Source organism: Sinocyclocheilus anshuiensis, unplaced genomic scaffold, assembly GCF_001515605.1.
Source record: "Sinocyclocheilus anshuiensis isolate Anshui unplaced genomic scaffold, SAMN03320099.WGS_v1.1 scaffold257, whole genome shotgun sequence".
NCBI lineage: Eukaryota > Metazoa > Chordata > Actinopteri > Cypriniformes > Cyprinidae > Sinocyclocheilus > Sinocyclocheilus anshuiensis.
The window spans coordinates 987,966-1,012,315 of NW_015539889.1; the positions used below are offsets into that span (position 1 = coordinate 987,966).

The window sequence follows — 24,350 nt, forward strand, 5'->3', positions numbered from 1 at the left end:
TCTTCTTCCTCCAAAGGCAGGCTATATATAATGTAGCTATATATATCTTGGTGACTGCCATTATTAAAGTAATATTTAATAGGAAGTATTTTATTTTAAAGAACTATATATGTACATGATAGTTTCATAAATGTTTTATGTTTCTTTATTCATTGATTTTGTACAAATATCAAGAGTCATTAATATCTGTTTTTTTTAGGGTTAGGGGAGAGTGGGGCAGTTGCAACATGGCTTATTTATTCAATCAATCAGGAATGAGCTACAGTGATGATATTCATACTGCACATGCTCAATTAGCAGCTCATCCTTCCTGGAAGAAATCAGCTACATGTGATCATTCCTTCTACAAAAAATAATTTTCATGGTAAAAAAGTTTTTTTTTTATGATCAGAATTTTCTGTCATACTAAGCTGTTTGTGTGAAGAATTGTATCTTAATCTGTGTTTTCTTCATTTCTAATAGGCATAGTTAGCATGGTTCAAAGATACTGTGTCAAGTCTATATATCAAGTTTTATCACAGCTGTCAATGTAAGGACAGTTGCAACACGTTGTTGGAACCATCCCAGCACGTTGTCCCATACCACACTGATGTAAAAGCTTGCCATGACATTATAAAACTGTAATTTTAGGGATTAAAAAGAACCACTTTCAATAGTTAGGTATCTCTCCTCTTTATTTAAGTAAATAGGTTAAAAATCTGTTTCTTTCACTCTCACCCTCTCTTTGTCACATACACACACACACACACACAGACTTACTTAAAAAAGAAAGGTACATGAAATTATAAATTTGTCTAATTTGAAATTAAACAGTAAGACTTATTACCATTTGGTCAAACTAGTTCTTAAGACAGAGTCTTAACATAATGGTTATGTTTATGCAACTGGCCCCAGTTCAGTAAACTTTCACAGAAGGTAACAGAAGTAGGCTATAATTAAATTTCAGTGTCTTGATTATTTTGATTGACTATTTTGATTAAATTAATATTTTGTAGTTCAAATGTATTGTAATAATTAACCAAAACATGGTTGCTAGTTGTTACTTGAAAATGTTTTTTCCATTTACTGTTCTTTGTTTTTATACAGCCAATTTAACGTATTGAAGACTCTGTCCGTTCACAAATAAAATAAAGAAATTGCAAAATTATATTTAAGAATGATTTAATGAATGTTGCAGCTTCCCCTGTGGACTCCAGACCACTCTCCCTATACTCTATGCGCCTTTTCATAAAAACGTTTAACGTATTTGTTAGTTTTAAAACTGCAACGACGTTTTATTAATGAAATTTAAGATTCTTTTGGAAAACACACACACTTTAACATTTCCATTATACAATTCCTGAAACCGTCTCATATCCTACTTGTTTTTGTTACTATGTTCAATAAGGTTCAATAAATTTTAAAACATGTAAATTCTTTTCATGTTGTGTGACACACTCGCTGGAGGCAAAATGTATGGCCTTTATTCAGCACATTTGGATCTGACAGCTACAGGCACGATGGGTTTTAAGTACTGTTGTGGCCAGCAGCATTTACCCCATCTAAAACAAAACAAAACAAAAAAAAGCTACAATAAAACCTACTATAGTGCACTGGAAAATAATTCTATGTTTATAATAGCCCCATTTATTTAATTGGAAAGTATACTTAAAAATCTAAATGATAAAACTGGATTCTATCTACTATCTAGGCTCATAAATCTCCCTCAAAAGAAAGTGTGACCACACTATCTGTAACTACATGCCTGTAACATAATTTGTCCATTTTTCCATAGATATGGCGTTCACATAAAAGTCATTTCACTTTGCACTTAAATACAGTTAAACATGTATGTAATTAGATGTATTAGTGAAATTCCAGGCGCAACAGCAAGTGCAAATGTGTGTGAGCTTGATGGTGTCAGGAGGGTCAGAAATAGCCAAGCTGAAAGATCTCTAAAATAATTTCATTCTTTTCAGTGTTTGAGAAAAATATATGTGTTATGGAGACTATAGATTTTGTCAATATAAATAGCTTATATGTAATAGCTTATATTATTATACGGAGACTGTGGGCTTGTTTGGGCGGCTTAATTCAGAAAAAAGAAAGGAACCTTGCCACGCGGCTAAATACAGCCTAATTAATGTTTTTTACTGTTATTGTACGCAGCCACATATGGGCTATTGATGAGTAGGCTACCGCTGTTTTATGTGTGTTCTTGAATGATGATCCTATAACTCCAGCCTCCAGAACCAAGTGAACCGTTCCTATACAAATTAACCAAGACAATTGAGCACTGCAGCGCATCGTAGGATTGTAGGATTTTGATTAATAGCCGTGTCTGGAATTCTCATTGGTAAAATGAAACCAGGAGCATGTGAAATTAATTGTACCAAATCACTAACGAAAGCATAAGGCTATATTTTCCGCTATATTCCAGGCAGGGTATCAGTAGGCTAATTTTCTCCACTTTCGTCCAGCCAGACTAAACTATTAGGCCTGTAAAATAATAGGCTTAATATTAAAAAAAATGTCTCAATTATTTCCTGCGCTGTTCGATGATCATCTGACGAGCTTTTTAACAGCTAGTCATTGGTGTTCTAATTTGTGTATTAATTTATGGACTTAATGAAAATCCCACCATGTCCCGTCTCGTTTTTTTGTAGGTACAGCCACATGTTATGAAACTGATCAACTGAGCAAACTGTGATTTGTTCGTGATTCCGTTACATCCATCTATAAAATTACATTAAAGTAACGAGTTGCGCGTGTTTTTGATAAAATATGTGTCCGTTAGAAGAGCGACCTATCGTATGGTACGAGAGCATATGTCTGTAAGAATTTAGAGACTACAGACAGTGACTCAATGACAGAACAAGATCACTGAAAGCAACAAAGTATTTAAAAAAATAATTTTAAGAAAAAAATAATTTACAAAAAAATATTTTAAATGAATAGTCAAGACTTTAATCAGACCAGACAGCTCCTCAAATTATTTATCAATCATTTCGTCTTTGGTTCTGCTGTAGCAAAACGTCAGGTTGATGCTGATTGATGATATCAATAACTTTGTCCAGAAGTTGCCAAATACGCGATTTTGTTTTACTGGAGTACATTAGCTACTAGGCCTACTTTACACGGTAACATTCATTAGGCCACATCAATAACAAATATTTTGTAAATGCTAAGCAAAGCAGTAGCTAGCTGGTGTGGGCCAATATTCAAAAATGTAGTCCGTATGATAATATATGAAACAAAGTTTAATAACACGGTTTGAATGCACAACTTAATGATCTGCATTATAAGCCTTATGTAGGTCTAATGTAATACTATTTGTTAATTTTATTATTAAAATTAATTATAATGTGTTAGCATACTGTTTATTTCAAGATCTAATATTTTCTTGAGGCAAGAAATCTGGCAAGGGTCCTAGGCGTTAAATATGTTGGACCTCGGGAAAATTGAGGGAAAAAAATACGTATTTTCTAAAAAGCCCAATTCCAAAGTTATCAGCAGAATAAGATCATTTTAGCATGTTGCAAATACTGTGGTGCAAAATGAACAGGCCTACGCATTCATCAAACTGCAAATCGCTTACTTCAGACACTTCTTAACCAGTAACCATAACCAGTGTCTTTGATTAAAAGGATCTTTCTGTGAAAATAAATAACCTCACTTGGAAAATATCGTGTTACCACATATTTACTTTTACTGCGTAAACACGCCAAAATAAGTTTAATGCGCGGTGTGATGAGGCTCAGTTAGGCCATAAACAATTCTGCATAAAACATAGCCCGCATTCGATGAGCCTCAGAGATATGGGGCAAGAATCTGACACAACATGAAACGAAAAACAGCAACGAGGAATTTTACATTATTCATGGGTATTATTATTATTATTATTATTATGGTTGACTTTGCTGCTGTCATTTGTGTCTTTTGTGGTGCCATGTTTAAGAAAAAACGTCACATTGTCACAAGTCTTCGAAAAAATTACTTTAAATTTTTTTTTTTTTTTTAGAATATTTATGAAATACCAATGAAAAGCGTAAAAAGCACAATATATGCCGATAAAAAGTCCATGATACTACAGCCTTCAATGCTGAGAGAAAGATCATTCACTACTAACCACCGCTCAGGTCCCTGGAAATAGTTCACTATGACTTTTCGAGGCCCGCAAAAGTTGGCGTAATCAAACAAACAGACAAAACATATGTAGTATAAAATCAGGCCAAGTGGTTAGGTCTGTGTAAGTGCCAACATAAAGACATCGGTGCACAATGATCCAAAGAGGCCAATTATAGGTCCGTCTGTGTCCCGGAGAAAAACGTATTCGCACGGATCGGGGTGTTCTCATTTATTCCTCTTGGTTTGCATCAGAAAGTGAAGAAGCACCGCCGTCGGATAAGCGGTCCGCTTCTCGTATCCTCTCTTGCTCCGACAGCTGTTCGCTGGTGGGGATGGAGTTCTTTTTTGGACGGCCCTTGGGTTTGGTCGGAGATTCTAGCCCACCTCCTTGCAACACCTTCAAAGCAACAACGGTAGCCTACACATAAGTTTACATTTTCACAGGTATGTCAGTTGAATCATAATTTCTATGCTTATTATTAGAACTTACGATTTTTTTCCATTTCATTCTTCTGTTTTGATACCATGTTTTGACTTGAAGCTGACTCAGGCCTAGAGACTCCGCCAGGTCTATTCTGTAAAAGAGAATGTTGTCCACTAAGCCATTTCTTAGACAACACCAATATGTTCTTTGCATGTAAACTGTAGGTCCATAATTATGCTCATAACAAAATAATACAGTTGGGTAAAAAGTGAAACACTGACATTGGTTTAAATACGTTAAATAATTGACATTAAAAGCGTGTTTACCTGTCAGGAGTTGAGAGATACTTTTGTTTCTCAAATCGTTTTTCCAAGCCCATCAGCTGTAGTTCGGTAAACACAGTCCTACTCCTTCTTCCTTTCTTAGTCTTGCTTACTGAATCAGCTCCAGGGTCGAGTTTACCCCGAAGATGGAGGTCCAGCGGGAGATGATGGGATGAAGAGCCCATCTGCAGACCCGCAGCTCCGGACAGAAGTGCAGAGCCCAACGGCGCCCCGAGCGAGCAGGACAGAGGAGACACTGGAAACTTAAGGATACTGGTCTGGTCTGCTTTCAGGACTGGAATTGAAACAATTGTATGTGTGTGTGTTAGTCATGATAATCTAGTCGGAACTACAGCTTGGTGATCAGTTAGGAAAAAAAAAGAGTTTGGATGGATCCGTAATGGTTCATCATGGTGAAAATGGATTTTATGTGCAACTTTATATACGCTTATAAAATAATATCAGTTACATAATATAACAGTTTTCTAGCTGTTAGCTACAGTTGAATATATGCTTTTGATATGTGATATTTGAATTTTTACGAAAGATACTATAAATCGTCGATAAACAGACTGATTATTTAAATGGAAATCTTAGATTAATTTTTGCTTACATCTATCCGTCCATAACGGGTGGTATCATTTAAAAATTGAGTCTTATTTTTCATACATAAATATTTGTACGTCAACCTCGAAATTAGCTGCATTATGCTTCCTCCGTGTAAAAATGTTTTAATTACAACATCTTTATTTCCAAACGTTTAACTCATCACAATAATTTTAGTCTTCTCTACTCGATTTTTGCAGTTTCAACTGAATATTCTTCATCTATAATTAAATTCAAAGATGTTGAAAAGTGCAAGAAATGTATCAATGCAATCAGTAACTTTGGCTCCACTATTATTTATTTTACAATTTAAGGCGGCAAATGAAACACTTTTTTATTGTCATGAATTGATTTTTTTTTCTAGCACGGGCTGGTAAGAACTTTCTTTCCCGGAGCATCAATAGAAAAGCAAGAAATGCACGCAGTGGGGCCTGAACTGAACGTGCATTTGCAATTTTTACAAGCTTGCTCGGTCCATTGCATTGCATATATTTCGATCTGAGATATCTGATTTGTTTTGTGTGTGGTCCACAGAGACAATGTGGAGTCTTTTCTCTTTGAGTAGGCAAATCGAGAGGTTGTGCAATTTGAATGTCCCTGTTTTGGGAGAAGGTTAAGATTAAGGGATTGCCCATGCCGGATCTCAAAATATCGTCTGACTGAAAGGTCACGGTACTTACCTAAGTGGTTGTGGTATGGTCTGGCGGACAAAAGGGCATGTACTCCAAATTTGAGAAGGTCTCCAGTGGGACTTGATATCTTGTGATCCGGATGGTCTGTAAGAATCTCTTCAATCATGAAACTCCTGTACCTGTGAGACCTTTGGTCTGGATGGACATCCGGGGGGTAGTAGTGCGCCCCAATCTCCAAAGGATGTTGCATTATTATAGTTTTAATGTAGCAAATGTTCTCCGAACCTCCTGGAAGCTTGTAGAAACCGTGAGGTCACATTGAGGATTCAGATGTCCTTGTGAGGCACCGAGGCATAAACGTCCATTCAGATTTTTAGATGCGATGATCATTTAAAAAAAACATCCTTACGTTTGTGGAGAACTTTTGAAATACGTAAAGAAGACTTTGACTGAAGCTCGACCTTTGAACGCTCAAAATACGAGTGAAATTGTTTGCTTTTCTTTTGAGGAGTTCCGAAATGTGTGGTCCCGTCCACGCAGCTGGAGTGAGAGTCTGATCCGCCCAGTAAGGGCAGCCTGTTTCTGTTCTTACCGCACCAGCCCGAGCTCTGAATCAGGAACATAGACATCTGAGTTTAAGGAGGTCTAGCACAACGCCACACCTCCTCCTCAGCATGCTTGGGCACCCTCTGTAAATAAAGGGAAAACACATAGTCAAAACATTGAACTTGTCGTGCTCCTTTTTAAATGTCTTCGATCATTTGAATAAGTTTACTTTTAAAGCGGCTCAGTAATGCTTTTTGGTCGTATCTATTATATTATCCTAAAATACAAAAAAGCCGTTCATATAAAAATGATTTGAATACACTTTTTCTATGAAGATGCTTCCATTTCTGAACTTGAAGACTTTTTGTAGGTCTTATACATCTAGGTCTACATGTGTTTTTTGCACTTGATTTCTACAAGATTTCTCTTTTCGAAGTTTATTTGTTGCTGATTAATCGCATATCTTTCATCAACGTTCTTGTGTACAGTCCATAAGCTCAACAATAGGTTGTATAATTAAATTACATTAGAGACACATTATGTTATCCCATTTAAACTTGCAAAAATATAAACGAAAGTCTTGGCAAAATGAAACTGAATAAATCCTCTCGAAACAAAGATATGAACTTATCATAGAATGGCACATCACCTTTTTAAGCAATAAGGCCTTTCATGGTTATTAATAAATATCTATTACATTTTATATTAAATTCAAACTTAAGAGATTAGGGTCTTTAAAAACACGTCAGCAAAAATGTCTTGCGAGAATTTAAAGAACTTAATATTAGTAAATATTTCGCTGGTATATTATTTGCGCTGATGCAACGCACTTTAAATATTAATAGGCTATATATATATATATATATATATATATAGGCCTAATGTAGTTCAAAAAAAAAAAAAAAGGTTTTAACTGTCCTTTTTAAGTGCAGTATAGGCACACAGTTTAACATTTTGCTTGTGATAATTTATAGCCTAATGGAAAAATAGAAAACGTTTCTTCACGTCTTATTTTGCGCTTTTATAATTCGATGATGAATAAAACAATTGTGAATAATTTATAGCAGTGGTTCTCAGTTCAAAAAAAAAAAAAAGGTTTTAACTGTCCTTTTTAAGTGCAGTATAGGCACACAGTTTAACATTTTGCTTGTGATAATTTATAGCCTAATGGAAAAATAGAAAACGTTTCTTCACGTCTTATTTTGCGCTTTTATAATTCGATGATGAATAAAACAATTGTGAATAATTTATAGCAGTGGTTCTCAATTCCATTCCTGGGGTACCACTGCTCTGCACATTTTGTATGTCTCTCTTATTTAACGCACCTGATTCAGATCATCAGCTCGTTATGAAGGGAGATCCATGAACTGAACCGAGGGCGTCAGATAAGAGAGCAGTCTTACCCCAGGACTGGAATTGACAACTACTAATTTATAGGATATTCACCATCGTTATGAAATTCTTGTGAAGACGAGAAGTAGGATAGCTTTTTCTCCCTGAAAATACCCTGGATCCATTTAACACGGTGAAGTGTTGCAATGAAAATAGGCCTACTGTTTGAGGTGGGATGTTTAGGCATGTTCATCAGAAACAAGGCAAATGATTACATCTTTTTTTATTTTTGTTTATTCATTTTTTTTATTTTATGTAATCACGATTCATGTTGAAAATTTCATAAATAATACAAATATCTTTAATTGTAAAGAGACACTGCATGTCAGCGGTAAAGTCACACCTTCGGACATAGAATAGACCACTGAGAATTACATGCTTACTGTCTTTTGACAGAAAGGATGTTTTAAAGTATAGTAATGTTAGCTTATGGCGCGTTGTCGATTTTAACATTGACGCCATATACAGCATGCATATTTTATTTTTCGTTCTTTTCTTCATCTTCTTTCTTCTTTATCATACTCGATTTAACGTTGTCTCATCATGCGAAATCATATTATATTTTCATAAAGTGCGTACCTATATCTGGATGGTCAGTATTATAATTACTATTGTAACGTTTTGTTGTGTGATGATTATTATTATTATTATTATTTTAAATATTGAATTTACCTATTTGCACGTTACAGAAATAAAGATAATGCCAGGGACATTTCTGTAAAGACATTTTCTTAAAAAGAAAGAAAGAAAGAAAGAAAGAAATCGTTATACACGTTCAACCCCTTCTCAGTATTCACCTAAGATAATATTCTACATCAGGGGTGCCCAATCCTGGTCCTGGAGATCTACCTTCCTGCAGAGTTCTAGTAGGCAAGGTGGCCTCTTGTGGGAGCGCTTCTGTATTTCAACCACTAGGCGACATCATGTGAATACTGGATTGCAAAGAATCAGTGCATAGGCTATATATGAGCAGATCTAATTATCGATCTTTTTTTTTTTTTTAAGATTTTTTATTTAAGGCCAGTTTAGGTCAGTCTTCCACTAGCTGCATGTGTGCATTGCATTCACTGTTCAGATATGTCGTTTTAAACTGCATAATTAACCAGTGGGGTTATAGCCATTTGCCATGCAGCATTGTGGGACCACTTCAGCAAAAGCTTAGTGTGTTAATCTACTGTGTGCTTAACCATGTGCTCCACCAAGTTTCTTACAAGACACCCCTGGTCAGTCTAGACTCTAGAGCATCATAAGCCTCCATCTAAATTGATCAGGCATCAGAACAGGAACAGAGCATTTTAGAATTTTGAAATGTTTAAAACTCACCAGTTCATTAGCAAATGTGTGGCACAAACCTTAATTATTAGAGGCCATATTGAATTTAAAGCGGTCTTTACAAATAAACAACATCTACTTCTATTACTTACAGCCTAAATAAGGTCTATTGACTATGTGAACACCTTTTACTAAAGGTCAAATGTTCTTGCTTCGATTGAAACACAGGATGCTATTGGATCATTCTCAAATCATGTGGGATAATATGCGTTAATTAGGTTTTACACAAATTGTTCACACAGCTCGAGTGCTGGTGACATTAAAGCAAATAATAGCAAATCCTAAAACATTTTGAAATTAACATTTTCACTTCAACTTTGTGCTTCTTATAAATGAATATTCTTATAATTTATAGTAAAAATATCAAATTAGAACATTTTTAAATAGAGGCATTTTCATATGTGGGCACTATATTATTTTATTATATATTACAGTCGTCTTGATTATTATACATAAGCTAATGGCAATGACGTTTGCATTCGTGACTACCTTATGAAATATGATTTCATCATTTGCGATGGCAGTGATATCTATTTGTAAGTACTTCAGTTCATTAATTCAAGAAGATGAAGTACATACTTAAGGTCGATAACACGCAAATGTGCTGTTCTTCGAGTGTTCAACTTCAGTCCCATTTCCTCCCATGCGCTCATCGCTCTTCAGCCGTGCTTTACAGCCCCCATTTGATCACATGGCCACGGATCGGCCAATAACAAGCCTTATCTGTTTCCTCCAACCTGTTACAGTGTAACATCCCCTTGAGCAGCGAAACTGATACAAATGCACGCGACACTGTCTGTTGTTGATTCATGTTTTTGCATTTCACCATGACCCTAATGGAAACAATGGTCTGTAGCTAACAAAAACCGGATATAGGGACCGAGGTATGTAACAATCGGACACATGAGCCCTAATGTTAGCCTTTGCTTTTAGCACAATAGCAATAAAGGTTAGCTATCTGAGAGGTGCACCGCAAAAGATTAATCATACAGTCAATTAGTTAATCTAGTGTTCTGCTCTTTAAACTCTTTTACTGTGTATTTGCGTCTGGGTTTGTTTTGAAATGGTGTATATAAGGAGAATAATCTCTATACAGGAATGCTAGATCTACAGAGCAAAAGGTAAAACAAGCTGCATTGTCCTTCTGGTGAGCTTTAATGCATGTTACTGTCAATCAGTGAATGTTACACATGCATTCATTTCTGGAATGAAAGCAGTTAACACAGATGAGATACTGGAAATTTGTATTATAATCTTATGTTTAGTCTTTTGAAAGCATGCTGTTATAGAGTTTGATTCCTCTCATAATAACAATGATATACTTGTATGCATAGGATGACTTTATCATCCAGTGTGCAGAATAGTATATTGTTTTAATTGACAATTTTCCCCATGTTTATCTTGTTATTATAATGTGGTTCAAGCTTAATTTGTAAACATAAAAAAATCTATAATTTATCTATATTATAGATTTTTTTTATAGACAAATATAGACAGATCCTTGTTTGAAACAGTTTGAAGGATAGTTTGAACCCTAAAGATTTTTTATTTATAGATATGTTACTGTAAAAAAAAAAAAAAGGTTATTACAAACCCGAGCAAGAGAGAAGGCTGTTGGTCTGTACCATTTTTGTTGGATGTACTAAAATCTATAATTTATTGGTTGCTTGTGTATGTTACTCTAGTGGTATAGTTTTTATTTGGCAAGTTTGCGTTCCCAGATTCAAATCAATTTTTTCAAACATTTTATTAAACATTTTAAGCTGTACTGTATTGTCATACACTTTGTACAACACAACAACAACAATATATTATGTATGTATTTATTTTTGAATGTTGCATATAAAATGTACTTCACTCTGTAATCAGGGAAGCAGTACATTACAAAAACAAATTTCTCCTCTTGACCTTGAGCTGGATTTCATGATGCAGTTTAGTCTGGATGTCTTATGTTGATGTAAATAAACTCTTAGCTGAATGTTTCCCATGATAGATATCTGCATAGATCTGTAGCTGCAGAAACATCACGTGTACTTGGTGGTTTCTAAAGAAGAGGGCATGTGAAGGGTCAGACACTGAGCCAGCAACAACAGCAAGATTTCTCTAAATGCTTCAGTGAGTGCTATGATTGGCTGAAGTAACACTGTATCTGAAAGGCCATGTAAGCCTAACTAAACACATTCACTATAACATTTAAGCTGTAATTTACAGTATGCTGAGAGGTTGTGGCTTAACATTACAATAAGGGACATGCTGAATAAACTACAGCCTTTAACTCTAAAGATAATTTCATGGTTTATTACATAAACAACTGCCATTTTTTCATCAAAATAGTAACTAGTGGTAACAGAAACCAGTCAGTAGTTTGGTTAATAATTAATGCATAATAATAATTGTGCAATTTTAGCAAAAACACTAGTCTGATATAAAGTATGTATACAGTCCTTTTCGTAACTCTATTGGTTTTGAAAACGCTTTGAAAAATCAGTTCAAAGTTTAGATGAAAGTGATCAGCGCCCTTTGATTAAATCCAGTGGGCAGAGTTCAAGGATTCACCCAAGCTCAGACTCCAACAGCTTTTGTAAGGGTGACAGCTGGAATATTGTTTGCAAGCATGTTCATAATGTTAATTTATTAAAATACATTATAACGATTATAAACACTTGAAGTGCAGGACTAAAATAGGAATAAATGAAGGAACTAAAATGATCTTAAAATATAAGACTCAAGACTGACTTGAAAGAACCTGAGATATAAGGTGTCTCTTTTATATTGAAGTGTTGATCAGGATTAGGAAAAATCCATTCCTAATCAGATGAATAGCACACACTGATTGACTCGTGTCAGGTTGAGGTTTTGTGTGGCTCAGGTGGGGATTCACTTTGTCTCTGTTGGATCAGTGTGTAAGGAGAAGTGTACGTTGCAATGATTCATAATGCCACTCTGTTGTCATGCGTCTTCTCATTTTACAGTGTGAATTAATCATAGCGTATCAAATGACTGCTAACATCATCCTGAATGTGCCAAAGATCACTACAGAAACCCAACGCAAATAGTCATTACTTAAAGCAGCACTATTCTAATACACTTTCGATTGTTAAAGATCAATAAATTAACTTGATGGAAATGTTCATCAAGACAAAATTTGAATGTTGGCTTGATAAGTCCTTGTTTGTAACAGGATAATTTGAAGTCTATATATTTTTGTATATAAATAATTGAAAAAAAAAAAGATATAACAAACCAGAGCAAGAGAGAAGGCTGTTGGTCTGTACCATTTTTGTTGGATGTACTAAAATTAAAATTAATGAAAACTATGTATACTTATTTAAAAAAAAAAAAACTTATAAAACATGACAAAAACAACAAAATTACTGCAAACTACTGCAACTACTGAAAATGAAAACATATTAATTTTTTGAATTAGTTTAAAAAAAAAAAATCTCGAGACTTTTTTCTTTTTTTTTTTCAGAGTAGCATTAAGAGCTCTAGGAAGAATTTTTTAATTGAATTTTATAGAATATAGATTTTGTATCATCAGCTACAAGAGAACTTTTATTGTTTTATTGCAAGTTAGACAAGGTATAGGAGTAAGTCAGAACAGGCTGTAGGTCTTTGCAGAGTTCATTCAGGGTTTCCTCTGGTCTTTAAAAAGACTTAAATTTAGTTGTATCAAATTTAAGGCCATAAAAAGTCTTAAATGGTACAAGAAAGTCTTAATTATGATTTCAAGCGGTCTTAAATTTGTGGATGGAAAGACAAGAATTGCTATATGGCTTAATGTGATGATTAAACTTTCAAAGTCAGGTGCTGCTCTGCTGTGTGTACTGCGGTTACCGGGGAAACCCCTATATTTCTGCAGTTCTGAAAGCGCCACCTGCTGGCAGAGAATGAATTTGCATTTTCAATCAGCCCTGGTGTTTTTGTTCAGACAAATGTGAAAATCAACCCATGTTTTTACGCTGCAAACACGCAGAGTTGTAAATGTGAACTGGTGGATTGACAAGCAGATAATGCATTATAAAAATCGAAACAATTAATAACATAAATATATGTATAGGATATTTAATTTATATAATAATTTATTGATAATTGTTTAAATTAATATGATAATTGATACTTTTGACACATCCATTTTCTTGAAAATGGTTTAAAGGCTGAAATGTGAAGTTTATCATTTTATAAAACGTTTTGTTTTTGTGAAAACCTGTATCTGAACGGTAAATCATACTTTTTACAGTCATTTTACAGTTTAATATGTTACCATAGACATTGCCCTACCACTCATATGTTATTAATTTGATCTGTGCAGGTCTTTAAAAAGTCTTAAATGTGAGCTTAAAAATCCTGCAGATACCCTGTCATTGAATATAACTCCTCTTAGTGCTTTCAAACTACATTTAGAAAGTGTGAATAGGAATAAACTCCCAATTTTGCACATTAACAGTATTATACCATTCTCAGACCAAAGTAATTTATCATGCAAGATATTAATAAGCAGTAATGTGAAAATCCAGAAGTAATAGCTCTGTTTTAGAGCATGACTGTTACTTTACAGCCAGTGCTGCTCCAACCTGTGATTAAAGTAATGGCTATTACAGTCACAATAGTAATGTGAGTAGTCACCGCTGACTCTTGATATGCAGTGGAGTGTAGGGTTAAACTGACACATTGACGTTTCCATAGCTTCTTTGTACATACTAGTATAGAATAGAAAAAAACCCTGACTTAGTTCACACAACAACAAAAGACTGGAAATCTGTAGTCCTCTCATTCATTTATAAGGTTAATTCCTGTAAAAAATCTTGATGATTTGATTTTTTTTTTTATATATATGGAAAACAACAGCATTGTTGGTTTCCTAAAGAGTCAAGATCACCTTTAAATATATAAAGTTCTTTATTTTACACTCTATTTTACACTCTGTTCTTATCTAGAGCTTTTGGAGGGAAGAGGTTGTAACCTCTTTTCTCATTATATATGCCACTTGCAGTGACGCTAGATCCAATGTGTGACACAACACCACACCAGGAGGGAAAACTCCCCAGCAACCGGCCTTGCAACTTCCACATTTATGTTGTGTCCTGACTGTTTACCCTGCCATTGTTTTGTGTCAGAAGCTTTGACACCATGTTTGCTTCCACCTTCCAGTGTCGGCCATGGCAGCAGGCGTCAGTTTGTTGAGTGACCTGCCCTACTCCACCAGCAGTTCAGCTAACAGCAGAGAGTCCAGCACTGACATGGAGCCAGGTAATACACTGCTGTTTCGCTACCTGTGGCTGGGGCATATTTTAAATGCTTAATGCACAGTCTGTAATTGAAAAAAATTAAGGTTCTGATCTAAGATTCTGATATGCAAGGACTGAACAGACAGAAATATTTAACAGCCTTTTGTTTATAAATTAATGGCAATTTAATTTGATAAATTTGATGGATTCATTGTTATTGATATACACTACTATTAAAAAGTTTGGAGTCAGTAAGATTTTTTTTTAAAGAAATGAATACTTTTATTTAGCACAGACATTAAATTATTCAAAAGTGATTGTAAAGACATTTATAATGTTACAGAATATTTCTATTTCAAATATATGCTGTTGAACTTTGTTCATCAAAGAAATGGTTTTCAGAAAATATTAAGCAGCACAACATCAATAATAATAATAAATGTTTCTTGAGCACCAAATTAGCATATTAGAAAGATTTCTGAAGAATCATGTGACACTGAATACTGAAGTAATGGCCGCTGAAAATTCAGCTTTGCATCATAGGAATAAATGACATTTTAAAATATATTAAAATAGAAAACAGTTATTCTAAATTGTTATAATATTTTACAATATTACTGTTTTTCTTTCTGTATTTTTTATTAAATGAATGCAGCCTTGGTGAGCAAGAGAGACTTCTTTCAAAAACATAAAAATGTCACTGTGGAAGGGTTAAACCCGAAAACGTTTTGGCTGCACAATTAATCAAATTTCTAATCGTGATTACAATTACGGATGCCACAATTACATAATCGTTCAAAGGCACAATTACAAAAAAAGAAAGCTTAAGATGTGTTTTTTTCTTTCTACAAGTTATGTTAAGGTTTCCCCCCCCCCATTGTTTTCATTTTAGTTTTAGTATAACATAATACCATGCATATTTTTACTTAAAAAAAAATTTTTTTAAGAAGAAACCAAACCAATATATAGTTGACATTTGAGGCTTAATGCTATAGAAAACAAACTTTTTTCAGGAAGAGTGTTTGTTTATTTTCATATAAAAATATGCCATGCAGTTGCTTCAAACAATGATATAAAGCTATTCAAAACATCGTTCAATGAAAATTGTGATAATCGTATAATCACAATTACAGTTTCAAGGGAATAATCGACAATTATGATTTTTGTCATAATCGTGCAGCCCTACTTTGATGTATATTTTGCCTTGTATAATAAGTTGATACAAGCTTTTTGGATTTTTTCATTCTTTGACGGTAGTAAACTACCATCTTTCCATGAAGGGTAATTAAATGGCTACATTAACTTATCTAGACTGGTGCAGACATTGTAAAGTCTTTTGCCATATTTTTTCCCAATATATTTTAAATGACTAATTCCATCTCGATTAGCCACTCTAAGTACAGAGATAATGTATCTCCTTTTAATTTCCTCTGATTTCAAGTGGGTCAGGTGTGAAAGAACACTAATGGCCATAAGCCTCTTCAGATGATGATTCGACTGACGTATGAGGAAACTACTTTTCTTTTATGTAGTATTCAGTTTTTATGCTCTGAGTTACATAGAATCTTTGTATTCAGCGCAGCAGATGGAGTACATTAGTTGAAAATGTGTAATTCAAGCCTCATTTTGTTGAAATGCATGCAGGGTTATGCAACCGGAGCATTTCCATAAAACACATCACCCTGTTTCTCTTCCACCTGAGACAGCACACACACAAGCTTCTGCACAGCCTCCCACTGACTTCGAACTTGGTCACCATGGAGACCCCCTTCAAGTGCAACTGATGAACCGATTGGATTGTATTGGTCTCTCATGCCTCTTTTGTGCAGCGCAGTGATTGTGTAGCAATGATTCACTGCTCTGGGGTCAGCGCTTAGTTTGTTCAGGCTGTGTTAAATGTAGTGTCATCGGTACTTTAGACGGGAGACATGCAGCGACGGGCTTGTTCTTCCCTGGTAGATGAGATCTTCATGGGTTTTCGAAAGACGCACCGGCACTCAGCTTCAGAGATCTTGCCGAAGAGGAGGCGTAGCTCAGCCATGCAAGTTCTGACTTCCTCTTCTCAAAGGGTCATTGTGGCGCTTAGCATATCCAAGGCACAGACTGACATCACAGATTGTGGATGTAATATGTCATGTTTAAGTTGGAGCTAATTAGTCTGATGACTAAATTTGGAAATCTAATTTTTCTTCAACTATCTCTCCAGTAAATGTCAGAGTACCCACTGCAAAGTACACTAAAGTGGGAGAGACTTTGAGGCATGTCATCCCAGGACATATGCAGTGCTCCATGGCGTGTGGTGGTCGAGCGTGCAAATACGAAAACCCCTCTCGCTGGAGCGACAAAGAACAAGCCATCAAAGGACTGTACTCCTCCTGGTAAGCTGTCTTCTTGCTCTCTGATCGAACGAAACAGACTAAATGTGCATTGTTTGAAATGAACATGCTAAAATATTTTGTACTAGTCCTAAACAATTCGAAACTCCAATATATTGTTAGTCGAAGGCAACAAAAATGTTACACTATTAATTTAAATGAATTGAATCCATTACATTTAATTTTTTTATTATATTTTTTCATAAAAATAGCCTTTGATACTGATATGACAAAAAAAACAAAGAAACAAAAATTATTATATTATACAAATTTTATAAAATAAATCTATTATATTATAATATTATATTATAAAAATATTATAAAATAAATTATTATTATTTATTTTATTTTTATTTAATTTTTTATTTTTTTTCCCTTTGATACTGATAAGGTAAACAAACAAACAAATAAACCTTGGTTAATTTATTTTATTTTCCATCCAATCTCTAAACTGCTTGTCAATTCTGGGCGACAATTTTATTTTATTATTTATTTATTATTTCCTTTATTTTATTTTCTATGAATAATATAATATTGCCTTTTATACTGATATGACAATAAAAAAAATTGCTCGCTTGCATATTAACCATTTGCTTTTCTTTTTGTTCTTATTTTGTAATATTTGTTGTATTAATGTTGAGTCAGATATTTTGTTGATATTTAATTTATACTCTTTTTACAGGATAACTGATAACCTGTTAGCCATGGCAAGACCTTCAACTGAAACCATTGAAAAATTCAACGTCATCGAACAGTTTCATGAGTATGTTGTATGAGTAAGCTCAGCGGCAAGCTACCAATAACTGATTCCCAAGATGGACCACAGACTGCTTTGCTGATGCTTAATCTTATTTCCTTCTAGGTGTGGCTTAAAGACAGTAATTAACCTGCAGCGTCCAGGGGAACACGCCAGCTGCGGCAGCACTCTGGAGTCAGAGAGCAGTTTCACCTATCGCCCAGAGGTTTTCATGGAGACAGGGAGTGAGTAACTCACACATGCACACAAACATCATACACCTCTTCCTCTCTCAGTGGTCGGGGGAATCAGGCTGGGATAAATCCTGACTATTATCACATTAAATTGTCAATGTGTTAGACAAGCTAAAGAACCTTTTATGCAATATTTGCTTTCTATGCATGAAGTGATCGTGCTTGCAGGAGTTTTAGGCTTCAGGGGATTGGCAGCCTTTAACAAGATCTCCTGAGAGTGGGAAACTATGTAAGGCACAATTTCCGAAGAGCGCTGCATGTCGAAACATGCATGAAGCGTCTCTCAAATTAAAGAAGAGTCAGCACTGATGAGAGATCCTATGTGTGTTTTATAATTTATGTTCCCAGTTATCCAGAAAGAACAGAATATGGTTTTACATAAAAATAGACAACATGTAGAGGTGTTTCTTCAACTATGGGATTATTTGGCCCTGTTTTTGTAATCTATAATGAAAAATTCCACTACAGTGTCATTTCCACTGTATGATACACAGCAAAAATATAAGCTTACAAGTGATACTCTAATAGCCTTCTTGGAAAGCAAGTGCAGTAACTTCAGAAAAAAAAAACAGCTTTGGGACATGTGACATTTTTTAAACAATTATTAAGTACACAAATATATAAATGACATAATTTTCACACAAATATTGAAGTGGTTTATTTTACTTTGATTATCATTGTTTTGAACATGTAATAAGTCATGTTTATGATGAATATTAATAGTTTAAGGTTGAAAGTCTGGGTTTTGGAATAGGGTAAGACAATAAATCTATAAATGAAGCAACATAAACATGCTAAAAGCAAATAGATAGCAAAAAATGTATGCTGTCTGAACTGAATTTCTTGAATAACATTTTTTAGAGACTTTTTTTTCATCTTAAGAGACATACATTTGACTTTTTCCAGTTTATTTTTACAACTTCGGGTGGAAGGACTACGGCGTGGCATCCTTGACTACTATCCTTGACATGGTGAAGGTGATGTCATTTGCCATGCAAGAGGGAAAAATGGCTGTCCACTGCCATGCTGGACTTGGCAGAACAGGTAAGTATCTTGATTCTCTTGAAAGTTTTGCTGTGATAAATTAAGAATTTCAGTAGATAACTGCAAAAGATTTGTTTCAATCCTTATACATTTATCTGATTATTAACTACCCTTAATGCACATTCGTCCTCTCTTAGGTGTCTTAATAGCATGCTTCTTAGTATTCACATCCCGGATGAGTGCAGATCAGGCCATTTTGTTCGTTAGAGCTAAACGTCCAAATTCCATCCAGACTCGTGGCCAACTGTTGTGTGTGCGAGAGTTCGCCCAGTTCCTTGTGCCTCTGCGGAGTGTATTCTCGTGTGCCGAGCCCAAAGCTCACATGGTCACGTTGTCTCAGTACCTGACTCGTCAGCGGCACCTGCTGCATGGCTATGAAGCACGTCTCATGAAGAACGTGCCAAAAATCGTACACCTGGTCTGCAGGTTCCTCCTGGACATAGCAGAGGACCGGCAAACGGTGGAAGAGGAGGTGTTGGACATCCCAGACCTCACAGAGGAAGTGGAGAAGACAGTCTCGCTGCAAGCCCTTCAGCAGTTAAGGGATTCCCATATCCTCACCTCGCTCTCCCGACCAACCCAGCTTGCTTCTTAAAGAAACCCAGTGTGATCCACCTCATGACCGGCCTCTCTGTAGCGACCAGGAGTTCGATGTGCTTTGGAGATGGCCGATGGTAGACAATACCTACAAGCCTCAGCTCATCTTGAGGAAATGTCTTAGCTATAGTGACTCAGCCTTGAACAAACTGGACCCCAGGGTGCAGGTACTACAAAGTCCCCAGAATGCTCTTGGCAGCAAATCTGGGTTAAACCTTACCGAAGTTTATGTGTCGCAGAGCAGATTAGCTACACAAACCCCTGACCTTCTGACATCCGAAATCAACAACAGTCCCAAACATGGCTCTTCAACTGGTTCCTGTAGCTCCCTGGTCCAATCCAAAAATGTTGAAGGCCAAGTATCCTGCTCTCCTGTCTCTGTAAAACGGGCACCACTGAAGGAGACAAAGCGCAGCATGTCCTATGGCTTTCTAGGGAGGACCAGTGACAGCATGTTTTCAACACATCAAGTTGGCAAAAGTCACCTCAGCCCTAATGAAAACACAACCTATGATGACATACAACAGTTGATAGATGTTCCTATTTTAACGCTTCAAAGTGAACTCTCACCTGAGACTCGTCATCTGTTTGTGGCCAAAGCTCTTACGATGGACATTGATGAAGAAGACCTCAGGAGCACAGTCTCAACGTGGCAGGTAGGGAGCAATATTAGCGATATTTTCGGAAGAATTGAGTCTCAGAACTTCAATTCCATATCCTGTTCTTCTATAACACAACCTCAGATATTCACTCAGTAACTTTCAGTTGTTTCTGCAATTGCTATTGCCCCTCAGACAGAGCTGAACTCCCGTGAAGGTGCATGGGAAAGGCTGTGCACCGAGAGAGATCCTGTGGTGCTCTCCATGCTCATGTGGTCTTGGCTAGAACAACTAAAGGAGCCAGTCATCACAAAAGAGGATGTTGAGACTTTGGCTGGAAACAGACTTAATCCCCAACATGCTCTGAATTCACTCGACAAGGTATCAAGCCACATGAAAAAGTATTTTTAGAGCAGTGGTTCTCCACTTTTTTGACTCCAAGGCCTCCAAGACAATATTCGAAAGCCCTCCTATGTAAGCTGATTTGTACCTATGCTGTACTTCTTTTTGCATGTTGATTCATTTTAATTTTAAGTTTTAAAAATGTATAATTTGCATTATATCCAACCTTATTCTCTTCCACACAGTACACTCAGAGAAAGCAATATATACTGTATAGCAAATCTCAACTGCCTGATTTTGTTGTCGTGAAATGTAAAAACTATATTATCGTCCAGCTCTTTATATAAAGTTGGTATGCTCAACTTTATCCGTACACATACAGTATACTTGCGTAGTTCATTTATAGTCACTATACACTATATAGCATACCTCAACTACATGATTGCTTGTATAATCACAAAATGTAAACTGTATTATTGCCCAGTTCTAATCTGCGAAATGCAACTATAAGGTTTGAAGATATTAAGATATTATAAACATTAGCATCATGATTTTCTATAAAGCTGTTTTGAAACAATGTGAAGAGTGAAAAAAGAAATGAAAATTCTCCCTATTTTCTAAATGCATGTTATAAAACTTGTTGTGAACAATATAATTTGTGCACATGTTTCTTTTCTTTCATTGTTCAAAATTCCATAACTGGACCTTGTGATGAAAGTGTCTGACTTCTTTCTGGTGACTCAGGTTCATATGCCAATTTTGAGTGCATCGCTCGCATCTCAAAATCCAATGAACAACCATTTGATAGAACCAAGTCCCCATCCTACATTTTCGATAATCTGTTTCACCCGGATGTATTTTAAAATACTGAAAACAAAGGATCTGTTGCTACTTCCATTTCATCATGACTAAGATTAATATAATTAAATTCAATTACAATTAAGACTTACCGGAGCTTCTCTGGAAGTTTGCAGACGCCCCCTGGTTGAGAACCACTCCTTTAGAGTATATTTTATTACAAATGTGCCTTTTTCACCATCTAAATGGATTATGTGTACACTGAAACATCTGTGTGTATTTTTATGTTGTTTAGGGACAAAAACAAACCCTTCTGTGTATTCTTGACTGCGCTGCTCATTTGCTTCAAATACCAGAAGAGGTTGAGAATGCCTTTTTTGAACGCACAATCAAAGCATTTACTTGGGTAAGTCATGGCCACAAAACATTTTCACAAGAGACTACTGGTGGAAATTGAAGATGTTTTTTTTTTTCACCAAGTAAGGTTTGATACTTTTTAGATTATTTATCCTAATTATGTGATTCTAATCTTTGTCTAATCTAGATTTCCTCAGATTCAGAGAACGGGCAGTTAAGCTATAAGACTCTAAAAGACGTCATGATCCCTGTCCTCAATGATTTGAGAACAAAAGCAATGGAGGAGCTTGAGCTGACCTGCCACTGTTCCCGTGTACACTGATCAAGAGGGTGAGAAACTGAAATCTGGCGTCTGCACTGCGATTTTGAAGAAAAAAATCAAGCAAACACAGAGACACAAACTAAAAGATTTACTGTTTTTCAGTGGTGTCTTTACCACGATTGCTCATTCAAAAAATGTGTTGTAAAATTTTTTATTTGTGTCAGAACAATAAGTACTGCCATACATGTGTGTGCCACAAGGTTATGTTAGGCTATTTTTCTAATTTGTTTTTCTTCATAGTTTATTTTTGATACACAATATTTATTAGCTAACTGAGGAAACTATTTATTAACAAGTATGTCGTGTTTATTTTTTATGCTTTTGTTTGACTGTAACGAACTGAGGATTCTCATGAAAATATGTGTTTTGTCATATAATACTGCTTGAATAGAGAGATAATTGTAGATGTACCTCAATATTTATTGAACCAAATAATATCACTGTGCAACATCTCATTTTATGATACAATTATTAATACTTTTATCGAATGAAGCAAATTGCCAGATTTGCTGATTCTTGCCTTTGCAATTTGTATTTAAGGTTTCAAAAAGGTTTGTATTTAAGGTATAATAGAGGACAACTGAATGCTTTCATTCATAATGCAATGCAGTTTACATTAGGATTAGCTCAGCATGGCCTTGATCACAATTTTGATAAATAAATTGAGAATGTATCAATACAATTCCTGCTAAAATGAAGCAAAATACTGCCTCGTAGACAGGCTTTTGCAGGATGCTCTTTACCTTTTATTGGCATTATTTATTACTAAGCTGCTTCTTTAACATAAAAAGAACAAATCGGAAGAAATATGTACAAATATGTTTGTCATGTGGTGTTTTAGTACTAGATAACACTGTGGTGTTGAAACTGACCTCATTTGTCAACTAAAATGTTATCATTGTCTTTTTAAGTAAATATCATGTAGCCAGCAGAATACATGTTTATTCATTCATGTCCGTGGAAGAATTGTAAGATGTTTTCATGTCCAAATCCTAAAGACAGATTATTGTGGGTTTTTCCAAAGCACTGCTTATTTTTTATTTACTCGATTTTCATTCAAGTCTATAAAGTTAACATTCCAAATGTTACCTTTGGCACACTGTCTTATTAACATATTAATTCAACTTTGCCTCCATTAAGCAAGTTTCTTTATTAAACTACTAAATAAATCATATTTATTTGCATGTGTGTGGATCATAATTTCATGAAAGAAAACATAAATTAGACTGAGGTCATCCGGGTCAGCTAATGCCGCAAATAATAATTCTGATTGTGTAGTTTTTGAAGTGTTGCCCAGCAGCTAACTCCAGTTTTTGAATAAGGCAAGATAACACATCAAGTTTTAAAAGTGCTTAGCATGTTTGAAAAGCAGAAAACTCTTTTTAAGACTCTGTCTTGTCCTGTGTGTCTGGATCTTTTCATTCGGCCTGTTCTGGAGCTGCTCTGCAGCTGTAATTATTGCCAGAAGTGCATCAAACAAACTCAAGTTGCGTAAAAGGGCACCGTTTTCCCTGCCTCATGTCCCGCTAGGTCACAAAGTAATTTTCCATGCGTAAATCCACCAGAGTGTGATAAATGGTGTTTTATATTCTAATTGAAAGGTATGCCAAATATGAAGATGAATCTGAATTTAGGAATGTGTTTTGTACATTTGAGATGTTCAGAGTGCTGCTGTTTCTGTGAAGACTTTATCTCTTGTTTATTTTGTTTTAGGCTGACCCTCTCTTTATCCTTTGTCCTTATTATAGTTAATAAATGTTGAATGGTTATATACACGTTATATACCCCCCTTTAAAAAAATCACATTTTGTTGCTATGCAGCCTGAAATTAAGACGGACACAGTTTTTATTTTATCCAGCTGTATGTACTCAGAAAAAAAAATAGAATCACTGAGTTGGAAACCGATTTGTAAACTCAATCAGGTGTAGCTAATCACCTTCCCAATGGCACACAAAGCCATTTGACTTTCATCTGTGATCAGCTGCAGTGTTCATTTTGATTAGCTCAGCATGGAAAGAGTTTTCCTGAAGCATTTCAGTCCTTGGTAGTGCAACTGAAGCAAACAATCAACTATGGGTGGCAAGGCACTGTCAAAAGAATAAAGTTGTGGACGGGCACAAGCCAGGAGATGGATACCAAAAAAAACAAATCAAAGGCTTTATCAATGCCAAGAAACACAGTGAAGTCTGTTATCAAGAAGTGGAAGGTATTTGGTACAACACAGACTCTCCCTGGATCAAGATGTCGCTCCAAACTGGATGAAAGAGCCAGGAGGAAATTGGTCAGAGAAGCTACCAAGAGGCCTACAGCAACTAAGCAGTTGCTGGAATTTATG

General features: G+C 35.4%; 1 protein-coding gene and 1 pseudogene across 2 annotated transcripts; one reads left to right on the plus strand and one right to left on the minus strand.

Annotated features, from left to right (window-relative positions):
• Positions 1-4,046: 4,046 nt before the first annotated feature.
• LOC107685643 (homeobox protein BarH-like 1) lies at positions 4,047-9,432 on the minus strand. 2 transcript variants are annotated; one of them, XM_016482300.1, is made up of 5 exons: positions 9,354-9,432; positions 6,141-6,781; positions 4,858-5,149; positions 4,598-4,682; positions 4,047-4,504 (listed from the first exon to the last, which is right to left on the minus strand). In XM_016482300.1, exons 2-5 carry the CDS (start codon positions 6,340-6,342, stop codon positions 4,337-4,339), a joined length of 747 nt encoding a protein of 248 aa, XP_016337786.1. In that variant the 5' UTR covers positions 6,343-6,781; positions 9,354-9,432; the 3' UTR covers positions 4,047-4,336. The 2 variants fall into 2 exon arrangements, with proteins under 2 accessions (XP_016337786.1, XP_016337785.1); XM_016482299.1 differs by lacking the exon at positions 9,354-9,432 and adding an exon at positions 8,828-8,865.
• Positions 8,178-23,143, plus strand: LOC107685642 (protein tyrosine phosphatase domain-containing protein 1-like; annotated as a pseudogene).
• Positions 23,144-24,350: the final 1,207 nt, after the last annotated feature.

What these genes read in the sequence shown, in the direction of transcription:
- LOC107685643 (XM_016482300.1), bottom strand. Translation starts at nt 6,342, where the DNA reads ATGCAACATCCTTTGGAGATTGGGGCGCACTACTACCCCCCGGATGTC. An exon ending in ACCATACCACAACCACTTAG is followed by an intron (nt 5,150 to 6,140) that starts GTAAGTACCGTG and finishes TTTCAATTCCAG; the next exon opens with TCCTGAAAGCAGACCAGACC. An exon ending in TATCTCTCAACTCCTGACAG is followed by an intron (nt 4,683 to 4,857) that starts GTAAACACGCTT and finishes TCTCTTTTACAG; the next exon opens with AATAGACCTGGCGGAGTCTC.